Consider the following 11,636-nt stretch of genomic DNA (forward strand, 5'->3'; position numbering starts at 1 on the left):
CCAACTTTGTTAAAAAAAAAAAGGGTAAATTTGTATTTTTGCTACTCTTTTATGTTTCTCTCCTCTTAAAACATAAAAAGTTAAAAAACTTAAAAAAAAAAAAAAAAAAAAAAGATCTAAAGTTGGGTTTTGTAAAAATTAGAACTTTATTATTGGAGATTGCTTGTATTGTAGTACGGTGGGATTTAATCAATCATCTGAAAGTCTCCATGTGGGAGTGGATCTTCTCTTTCAGTTCCAATTGGGATTTCATTTCAACCATGTTATAAAACCTAGTTTTTAGATTTTTTTTTTTTTTAATGTTTTGGGAGGAGAGATATATAAAAAAGTAGCAAAAATATAAATTTACACCATATTTTTAACAGAGGTGCATAACGGGAAACAAATAGAGCTTATCTTAGGTGGATAAAATACCAATTTTTAAATCACAGTTGGACAAAGTGTTTTTAAGACGAACTACAAGTGAGCAAATTATAATTTCTCCTAACTTTAAAATTTTCCTCTAAAAAAGAGAAGAAAAAAAAAAGTCTTTTTAATATCACAGACAACTTGTGACAAATTGTGACTAACAACTAGTTATTTTCCTACAAATTTACTATTTTTTCTTTAGAGTAATGCTCAGGACACAGAAAAGTGAATAATTTTGTACCATAACTTATTACATGACGAGTTATAATTAGTATAAATATAATTGGTGTAAGTGTGTGGCACAAAATTGTGCAATTTTCTATGTCCTAAACATTACTCTTTTCTTTGCCACTCAAAATGATGTATATATTTGCCATACTAGAGATCTTTGTGTTTTTTATCTTAAAAAAAAGACTACTTTTCATTTGAGATTCACAAGGGGGGGAATCTAGCTGTCTCCCCCCACCCCCCCTATTTCCGTGAAACGTGTCCAATCACTATCATCTCTACACACACAAAACACAAACGCGTATCTCTCAATGTGTATATCTGTCTATGCCCAAAATCCTGACTCATCAAAAAAAATATATATAAAAATAAAAAAATCGAATCGAATCGTAACTACGAGGCCCATCCTCAAAAAAATCCTGGACCCCACAAAAACCGCACATTCCCCTTCTTAAACCGACGCTCCCGCTTTCGCTATTCACACACACACACTCTCTCTCTCTCTCTCTCTCAAAAACTCTGTTTTTTCCAATTCAATATCATCGCCCACCTTCTTCTTCTCTCCGGTACCCTACAGTTCCCTCTCTCTCTCCGATTCCCTCTCAGGTTCGTTTCCCGATAACGCGTCGCCGTTTCATTGTCTCTCCAATTCTTTCATTACTGATTTAATATTATTATGTGATTGATTGATTGATTGAAGATCGAACTTTTTTGTTTTTCTTTATTTATTTATGTAGTGGTTAGTGGTTAGTTAGTTGGTTAGTTGGTTTGGTAGTTATGCAATTTACATATTCTTTTATGTTGTTAAAAGTAACCAAACAAGAGAATGGAATTAATTGATATAAGGTGGATTTGTATTGGTATTGCTTTTAATAATGTTAATGTTAACATGCACTGTTGAGATCTTCGAAATGGGGTTTTTAAGATTAGGATCTGGGGTTTGTTAGGAATAACCTTTCAAAATGGATGGATAGGATTTTAGGAACTCGGTTTATGAAAAAGATTTGAACTTTATTTGATTAGGTGTTAGATCAGATCATCATTTGCTATTAAATTTATGTCAAGCAATTTATACTTTGGCAACTGTTTTTCAAATCCAAAAAGTATATCTTAGTTTTGGGTTTTTTTTATTTTTTATTTTTTTTATTTTAATGATTTTAATTTTAGGCTAGAGCTCAAGTTTGTTGATTTAGATTGGTTTAGTGGGGTTTTTATAGACTTGGGCATCCTTCAGATGGTTTTCGCCACGTGAATTTTCAACTTTCTGTATGTTGATTTTTGTTTTGATTTCTTGTTTTTCGAAAATATGATGTTGAGAAAAAAAATTGCATACGATCATAGAGCTGTAGAAGTAGTTGGCTTTAGTTGTAAACTATGTCTTTACATTGTGCGGGGATTTTTCCGGTCTTAAGGTAGTTGGTTGGTTGTATGCTAGTAGGTTCTAGCTCAAATGGCACCTCCACCTATTATAAAAGTAGTCTTTAGGGTGAGGTCGTGGGTTCAAAAAACATTGGGTGCAGGTGTAACTAACATTTAAATGAAAAAAAACTTAGATGGTTGTATACTTTTTTTTTGTTTGGCATTTGAATTTAATATTCTCATTGTTTGCAGATCGGGTTGTTTTCGTGTTTGGAAGTCTAATTTACTCAAATTACCTTGAGCAATATCGTGTGGGAAATTGGTGGTCATTTGAAATGGGGGCTGGAGAGAATAATTTGGACATCAAAGTGGATCGTCTACCAGGAGAAGCAAGGGAGATTCTAAAATCACTGGCTGCCGAATGGGAGGATGTGCTTGATGTGAATGAATTGCAAGTTATCCAGCTTAAGGGTGCAATGACCAATCAGGTTTACCAAATAAAGTGGCCAACAAAGACGGTCTCTAGAAAAGTTCTAGCTAGGATATATGGTGAGGGCGTGGAAGTGTTCTTTGACCGGGACGATGAAATTCGGACGTTTGAGTTTATGTCAAAGCATGGGCAAGGTCCTCGTCTTCTAGGCCGGTTCCCCAATGGGCGAATTGAAGAGTTCATCCATGCACGGGTATTATGATGCTTGTTTCTTTTTTCTTTCTTTCTTTCTTGTAGTCTATCTTGTTTGAGTTTGAAGTTAGAAGCATGGACACAAACATGAATACACACAGGACATGGAGATAGGACAATTTTTGAAAGATTAGGATACCACATGGAGGGGATATGACAATCATTTAATATGTGTATATGCATATGTATGTATGTAGTTTTACTTATATTTAGGCATATTTTGTGTTTCTTTTAATTTTAGAAAATAAATAACAACTATCAAAATGGTTTAAAAACATATCTAAATTGAAGGAATTCTTTAAAATAAAAATACTATATTTTGTCCTCCTAACACATTGAGGACATGCATGCAGGACACCGGGGATTTTAGAGTGTATGTGCTTCAAATGCATTGGGATATGCAGTGGTCTTTTTTATTCTTAACTAAATGGTGTTGCACATATGGTCTCTTTTTTCATCAAATGGGTAGTATAAGTTAGCGTTATTGTGGATTTATGTTAGATTGTGCATTTTTCCCTCATAAATACAACTTAGAAGCATGTGCCCGTATTGTTCTGACCATCTAGTGGTGTAATATTTTTAGTACATGACATTCAGTTGGTAAGGTGGATCATGATGTGGTTTTTTTAGAGAATCTGCTATAGCCCTAGTGCAATTTCTTTACTCTTTTTTTTTTCTTAAATATTTTCCTCTTTTTAATTGAAATTTCTGAGTTTCTGGTCAATAAGAAATGGGTTGCTTTGTTCTCTCTACAAATTGAAGTGTTCATATTCCCTTCCTGAAATAAATATAATATGCCTGCTTTATTTGTGATTTTCAGACACTCTCAGCATCTGATCTGCATGATCCAGAAATATCTGCTCTTATAGCATCTAAAATGAAGGAGTTTAATGATCTTGATATGCCTGGCCCAAATAACGTTCGCCTGTGGGATAGATTGCGGTATGTTTGCCCCCAATACAGAATTTTCTTTTCTCCAATCAGTTTCAGTTGCATGTATCTCAACCAAAGCAAGGTTATTTTTGCACCCGCATTGTTTGTTCTACAATTTAGATGCAATAACTTTTTTTTTTCAATGCTTCAGAAACTGGCTAGGTGCAGCCAAGAGTTTGGCTCTCCCCGAAGAAGCTAAAGCCTTTTGCTTAGATACCATTGAAGAGGATATCTCAATATTGGAAAAGGAGCTTCCAGGGGCACATCAACGTATAGGTTTTTGCCACAATGATTTGCAATATGGTAACATAATGATTGACGAAGTGACAAATTCAATAACCATCATTGTAAGTTCCTCTTTGCTGGTTATCTAAATTTATGGTTCTTTGGCAAAATCAGATTTTCTGGGTGACAAAACCATGTTTTGAATTTTTCATAAAACCTCTACTGTCAAGATTAAAATTTACAATTGTTTGGTCTACTCAGTGGAATGCAGCGCATAGGAGATTTGATATACCTTAAGTGTCGATCTCTTCATACCCTAACTTTTGTTCCCTAAATTTGTTAGTTCATGGTAGAAAGAATGAGAGATTTCATTTACCTTGTAATTCTGAATTCTGCATTTCTTTTCCAACTTTACTTTGAGATACCTCATAAACTTTTATAGGTTTCAAGGTTAGTACATATAACTGGAAGTGAATTTAGAATAACTGTTAATGGGGGGTAATCAGTTTAGGGAAAGTGGTCAGGTTAGTATTAGTAGCTGCTTGGAAAGATCATTTTCAGTTGTTAAAATTTATGGTTATTGTTATTATTTTCTTATATGCATTATATGCAATTTTTGAACCAACCCTGCTGATGAAAAAGAGTGCAATTATGTCTGTAATTTATTGTAGCAATTGTCCTTATGAACCTCCTATTCATAGGTCTAGCTATCTGTTACCTGCATGATGTATGAGTTTAGAGTGGTTCTGTTTTCCTATGGTGTGTATATTCAACTAAGTTTGCATGGCATCCAAGTGGAGTTGTGACTCTGCCTGGTTGAATGACTTATAGGTCAATGATGGGGTTACTAGTGGTGTCATGGATTTTCCGTAGTCTCAGGTCAGATGAAGATGCATGTATCAGGTAAAATTGATATTGGACAGAAACTTCTGCTGCATCACCGGATCTTTTTTTCTTTAATTGAGAATTAAGCATTTTAGTAATTTCCTTTTTTATTATACTGCACAGAAACTTGACTCAATTGGAAAGTTTATTAGTTCAGCTGTCATGAAAGATTTATCCTCGGACTGAAATCCTATACAATAAATATTGCTAGACTAAATCATATTGAACTATTTTTTTTTGGATAAGTCTGAATCATATTGAACTTTGACACAAAAATTCGGAATGTATGGATTACAGTGAGAAAGTTTTGCCACATGTTTTGTTTGGTTTGAAAATCTTGAATCTTATTGCATCCTTTGTCCCCTTTTTCCTTTCTTTTACTTCATTTTATCCCCTCTCCCCCTTTTCTCGTTAATTGCAATTCTATGATACCCCCAAACTAAAAGATCAAAAACCAAAATTTTTGAAAGTTATGGGATCTGAAGAGGATACTTTGATATTCTTAACTAAATATATGATCATGAATAATAAAACCATGTCATGCTTGGTAGTGGGTTTTTCTGGATGGAATCCACTAACTTTCATGGTTTTTATGGATGGAATCCACAAATTTGCAAGCAGCTGCTAGTTCTGCATGTATACACTTGGGTTGTTTTCTCAGTAATTTGCTTATATACCAAAATAAAAAATAAAAAACAGACTGTCATCTTTATATGTGAATGTTATGAGAACATCTTGTTTGATATGAATTGAAATATCTGATTTTACCCTTCACTCATAATTACTTCCCCCATGAATGCGCAAAGATATTATATGATATAATCAGCTATCATTAATTGTAATTCCACCATCATTACCAGGATTATGAGTATGCAAGTTACAATGCTGTTGCATTTGACATGGCAAATCATTTTTGTGAGATGGCTGCTGACTATCACACGGAAACTCCTCATATTCTGGACTTCAGTAAATATCCCGGTGCGTGGCTTGCTGAGGGTTTTTGTTTTTGTTTTTGTTTTTTTTTTAACATCTTTCTTTGCTTTTATTTCCTCTGATCGAAAGGGAATTCTTTTTGCCTCCACCAGGTTTGGAGGATCGTCAAAGATTTGTTCGTATATATTTGAGCTCTTCTGGTAATAAAATTTTTATCCTTCATTTTATTTGTACAAGTAATTTTTGCTGTGTCTCTCTTTTTTCTTTTTTACTATGAATTTCACATGAATGATCACTATTATAACATTTAAAAACTGCAATTAGTGTTCATTTCCGTCGATAGGAAAACCCAATATTGTCGCTGTATATTTTCCTTTGAATTCTCATATTTCATTGGCTTAAATATGTCAAGAGCCTTGTAGTAGCTTAACTGACACCTCTTGGCATTTTCAATAGAGACGTCAAGGATTCAAATCCCTCCTTCCCCAACTATCTAATCATCCAAAAAAATAAAACAGAGCTTAAATATAAATATAATGTAATTGTTGAACAATCTAAATCATGTAACCAAGTTGTGTTAGTGGCTAGAATTATACTTCACCCGAGAATTTGCATTTTGCTTTCATCATCCTCTGATCTGAATCTTTAATTGCAGGTGATGAACCTAGCGATATTGAAGTCGAGCAGTTACTTCAAGATGTTGAGAAGTATACTCTTGCAAGCCATCTGGTTTGGGGCTTATGGGGAATAATATCGGTACCTTCTCATCTTAGCTTTCATGATTAGAACTCGAACACTAAAATCCTACAAGAATGTCTCAGGATGACCAAGCCAATATTTTTACCAGGAAGTTTACTATGGTTGCTGAATATAGAGTTTGACTTACCTCTCTTTTTTATCTATCAAAAAAAAAAAAAGAGTTTGACTTACCTCTTGGATATCTGTACAGATTATTACTTAATTTAACTTTTTTTCTTCTTCTTCTATAAACATCCTTTTAAACGCTTTGTCAAACATTTCTATTCCCACCCCCCCCCCCCCCCCCCACCCCCAACCCAACCCCAGTTTTTCAAAACATTAATGGCATTTCTAGCCTCATACATATAACCCTCCGGGTGCCTCATCAGGGACATGCCATTAAATGGCTTAAATAGAAGCTATTCTGTGTCTAGTTTTAGCTTTTATTCCTGGTTTTAGTTTCAACCAAGTTGATCTCCTACCACAGTAGCTTTTTCTAGTTTTCAAAACGTTATTTTATTGGCAGTCTAGCCTCATATAGTTGATAGGGACCTCACCATTAAAAGGTTTACAATATAAGCTATTTTTTTTTTATTATATGCTTGGTTTTAATTTCTACCTAGCTGATCTCCTACCTTGTACCTAGTAGGTATGTTATGGGAAATTGCTAGGAAATAAATTTTTTTTATGCATTCATTTTCTGCAAGCTCATTAGTTTTATCTTCTGATATCTTGTTCAGGAACATGTGAATGAAATCGACTTTGACTACATGGAATATGCAAGGCAAAGGTTTCAACAATACTGGTTAAGGAAGCCTGAACTATTAGGCTCTGTTAGAGCTTCCTCTGATAGTGTGGCTGATGGTAACGGTGCCATCTAGTGTGCCATCTAGTCCTTGATATGCTTCCTCTTTATTAGTGTATTGTGTATATACAGATGCAATATTTTGTTAGATATTCATCATGTCCCAAGGATCAAAATGTAAGATGTTAATTAATTAATGGTTGATAAGGGGCTTTGCTTATTGCGCTTTGTAATGAAATTTGTTACTTATAAAGAATATGGTTGATAAGGATTTTGATTTTGTTACAAAATTAATATTTGATTTAGAAGAGTTGTTTTTTTGTTGTGTGAAATCATGTCGGTCTTATGAAGGACGAAAACGAGCATGGAGCAATGCTTTTGTGCAAATATCTATGTATGACAACAAAGCACTAATCCCAGTCCGAACTAGGGACATCACAATTGAATACAATCAAAGAATTAATAGGTTAGTTACTTGCAATTATTTCCATTCCATACAAAAAAAATAAAAAATAAAAAATACTTGCAATTATTGAAAATTATACGTCAGGTGTCAAATCCTGGACTACACATCAATCCGGACTCATGGTTGGTTGGTTCATAGGCCACAACTGGTTGAATTGTTGCCCTTTCAAGGACACTTGGATGGTAGGTTCAATGGACTTGAAGATGTCCGTAATTTTTGATATCTTAAGTTTCATCTATTACATTATCGGTTCATGAAATTTTTAGGGTGTTTTGTAGAATAATAGGTCAAATTGGAGACATTATATATATATATATAGATATTGGACTGATGTATTGACCACAATTAGGGTCCTATTAACAGATCTCCTTAATGAGAAATAAAAAACTGTCAAAATATTAATTGTTTTTTTTTTTCATGATAATTTTTCTAAAATGGCTCACTAACAAATGTCCTTAGAACATCTGTTAACATTTCTTGTATTTTATTATTATTTTTATAAAAACCAAGTTGTAATCTTGGTTCATGTAATGTAACATAGAGGTTTTGAATTTTGTTTGAATTATGTTAATTATAACTAATTGAAGGCGTGAATTGAAATGAATTAAAAAAGAAGTTTGAGAAATAGTAAATAAACAAAAAAGATTTTGAAAATAAATTGAATTTTATATCACCCTTCCACCAACCACAACTCGCCACGTGGGCGAGTTGTGCACAAAATTGTGGCACCAGAACCACTTATCTTGACATACATGAAAGATGGATAGTGTATCACATATTTTAGCCAATTCAATCCAATATAAATAAAAAAATTTCATAGGTTCTAATTAATTCAACTATGAAATTTACTATTATCCAATTGTGCCTATAATAATAATACGATTTATTAATGTGTTGGTCACTTGGCCTCGTACTAAAGAATAATTATCATAAAATGAATATTTTATATTGTATCATATTTTAAAATTCTATGGTATATATAAAAAAATGATTTTTTTTTTTAAACACAGCCTTTTAAAGTTACAAAATCCTATGAAATGATTAAAAAAATTACAAAATTCTATTAACATCAAATGTTTATCTATTACTTTAAAAAAAAGTTTTTTTTTTTTTTAATTTTATTTTATTTCTTATTAACTATTATTAATTAAAAAAAAAAAAAAAAACTATTACTTTTCGTTTGGCGCGAAAATCCTAGACTAAGTAAATAGGCTGTGTTTGGCGCTCCCACATTCACATTCACATTCACATTCCTTTTTTTTTCTTTCGAAATTTCAATGTCAATGGGGTGCAGCTTAGGGCTTCGTCCTCCTCAGTTCTCCGAGGTACGCCAACTGATTTCTTTTTCTCCTTATCCTCTTTTTGTTATAATGCTAATTGATACTTGTTTGGTTACCGAGAAAATAGTAAAAAAGTAAAGTGAAATGGATTTCTCAGTTTTGTGTATTAGTGGAAAAGGTGGAAACCCACTTGACTTGATCCATGGTTAGCAGCAGTGGCTCATGTAAAAATTCATTCTTTTTTTGTTTTTTGGTTTTTTCAGCAACCAAATTGAACCGGGTCAAGCTTAATTTTAAGTAAAATTATGGATTTTGAATGGTTCAGCTGTTAGGTCTAATTGAAAGTTCCACTTGACTCAGTTAGCAAATGCTTATCTAAGATTTATTGTTGTTATTATTATTATTTTTTTTTCGTTTTTCTTAGCAACCAAACTGAACTGGGTCAAGCTTAATTTTAAGTAAAATTCTGGATTATGAATGGTTCACTTATTGGGTCTAATTGAAAGGGGAGGGGGGTATTCACCATTCATTTCTTTTTGTTTGTTTGCTGTTTCTTGGTTTTGTCCAGGAAGAAGTATTGAATTCAATTTTCATAGGCATTTGGTTATGCATGTGATGAGTGAGTTTGTGGTGTCTTATCTTTTCTTTAAGAAATTTTCCTGGTTTTGAGGTTTTGCTACCTGGGTTTTTTTTTTTCCTTTCCTTTAACCATGGGCTATTTGTTGACAATTTATATGTGTGAGTTTTCCGCTTTACAATAACTATTTCATTTTACAATTTTGATAAAGGAAATCCATTTAGAAAGTACTTGGATTTAGGCAATTAACTTTTTCAATTGCAATAAACCTTGGTAAATCTCGCTTACGTTGTGTTGTGCTTCCAGAACCAATGAACAACCTGTTTGAGATATTTAATGAAAATTTTATTTCTAAGGGGGAAATCAAATATTAAGGTTAATAATGAAAGTTGCTTCCAGAACAACTGAACTTTATGTTTTCGTCGCTTTAATCTAATAATTGTATAATGCCAAAGTGGAATCTTGGTATTTTGTAAAAAGAAAAAAAGAAATATTGGTATAAAATTGGGGTTTGTTGCTACCTTGAGACTAAGCTCCCTTCTTGTACTTCCCTTTTGGCATCATGGTTGTGTTTTCTGTACATCTCCTAACTCCTATGTCATTGTACATGCTCCGCAAATTTGCATCCAATGAAATCTGGTAAAGAAAAAGAAATGTGGGACGTTCTGTTTTCTAAGTGATTGCTTATAAATTTTTTGTTACAAGCTATAACTGCAACCAATGGTGTTGTTTGAACATGTACTAATTACAGGATTTAGTTTGGCTTCCTGGTTGGCTTCAGCAACATCAAGCAGAACCATTCGATGAGCACATAAAGGAAACTCAAATGCCTTCTGAGCTAGCAATTAAGGTTGGAAGGTTTTTTATTGTTTATTTCTATGTTGTTTACCGTTTGGCATGTGTTGATATTGATACACAATATGGCTTATTCTCCAATAACTTCAAATTCTATTATGTTCATAACCTTCTCCCACCTCCTACAGGGAGTCCCTTGATGAACTTCAATACTGTGCATTGTGGATCCAACTTACTTCTCTCATGTCCTCACCATCTTTCTTATGTCCTACTGAATGAAATTGAAACAATGATGTTATTGTAAATAACTTAAAAGAGTGGTGCCAGCTTTTTTTCTGCACTGTCAAAGTTTCTTTTTATTCTGATGATTGTTTTCATCCAATATTTTAGCGTTCAATACTTACACAAGGAAGAATGGGATAAAAGATACTGCTTCTATAAGTAGATAGGTCAGTAACACAATATCTATTATTTGGGTTTGTCACTGTGCAATATGATAAACTAATGATCCAAAATCGCTTGCGATCATCTTGTAATGGGGATTTTTTGTCAATTAGGACTTCCTTTTTTGTTAACCTAATTTTATTCCTGTCATTCTAGTGTTGTGGTCACTGAGCTCTAAGTCTGTTTTTCCACCTTTAGGTTATTAGGATGCAATCAATGAGGTGGAAGGAGTAGTGGGACAAGAGAACTATTTTAATCATCATGTTTAAGTCAGAAGCTGATTTTTCTTAGACTCCATAAGCATCTGGAATTGGAACCAAACTACTTATTTCTGGTCTACATTTTGTAAATTATTAGTCTCTGATTTTTAGTTTGTTGTAGTGAATTTTTCTTGACTTCTGATGGTATGTAATTTGATAAAGCCATAAAGGTGATGATTCAAATAAACTTAATTAACACTTGTTATTTCCATTCACTGGATTGTTGCACAGATTATTCTATGCTTGATGTGCATGAATGGTTTAGTTTAATAAAATGTTTTCTAATGTATCTTGTTTGTTGGAATGGATAGGGTTTGAGTTCTTTTCAAGGAAACATTGGTGTAAGTAAAGATGCAAATCTTTTAGCAAGGGAAGAAGGTAGATATAACAACTGTCATTTATTCTTATCTGGGGAAAACAGTTCAGAAATTAGTTTTTCTCCATCTCCTGGAAATGTAAGTTTTTAACCATATTGGCCAAAAAGTAATTCTAAAATTCTGGGTTCTGCAAACATTATTATATTTCTGAATGAATTTGCAAGTTTAGGCTTATCTCCTAACTTTGACCTGCAAAATGATGTGTTTTCTCTTGAATTTTTTATGCTGCATTGGCATATAT

General features: G+C 33.0%; 2 protein-coding genes across 2 annotated transcripts; both read left to right on the top strand.

The window, feature by feature from the left end:
• The first annotated feature begins 1,062 nt into the window (after window positions 1–1,062).
• On the top strand, window positions 1,063–7,467 carry LOC126723478 (probable choline kinase 2). Its single transcript, XM_050426909.1, has 8 exons — window positions 1,063–1,242; window positions 2,248–2,678; window positions 3,498–3,619; window positions 3,762–3,957; window positions 5,581–5,698; window positions 5,806–5,853; window positions 6,309–6,409; window positions 7,132–7,467. Exons 2-8 carry the CDS (start codon window positions 2,331–2,333, stop codon window positions 7,270–7,272), a joined length of 1,074 nt encoding a protein of 357 aa, XP_050282866.1. The 5' UTR covers window positions 1,063–1,242; window positions 2,248–2,330; the 3' UTR covers window positions 7,273–7,467.
• A 1,435-nt stretch (window positions 7,468–8,902) lies between these two features.
• Window positions 8,903–11,606, top strand: LOC126724533 (uncharacterized). Its single transcript, XM_050429033.1, has 3 exons — window positions 8,903–8,987; window positions 10,271–10,369; window positions 11,330–11,606. The coding sequence occupies exons 1-3, from the start codon at window positions 8,940–8,942 to the stop codon at window positions 11,483–11,485; spliced, it is 303 nt and encodes a 100-aa protein (XP_050284990.1). The 5' UTR covers window positions 8,903–8,939; the 3' UTR covers window positions 11,486–11,606.
• The last annotated feature ends 30 nt before the right edge of the window (window positions 11,607–11,636 follow it).

Source organism: Quercus robur, chromosome 4, assembly GCF_932294415.1.
Source record: "Quercus robur chromosome 4, dhQueRobu3.1, whole genome shotgun sequence".
NCBI lineage: Eukaryota > Viridiplantae > Streptophyta > Magnoliopsida > Fagales > Fagaceae > Quercus > Quercus robur.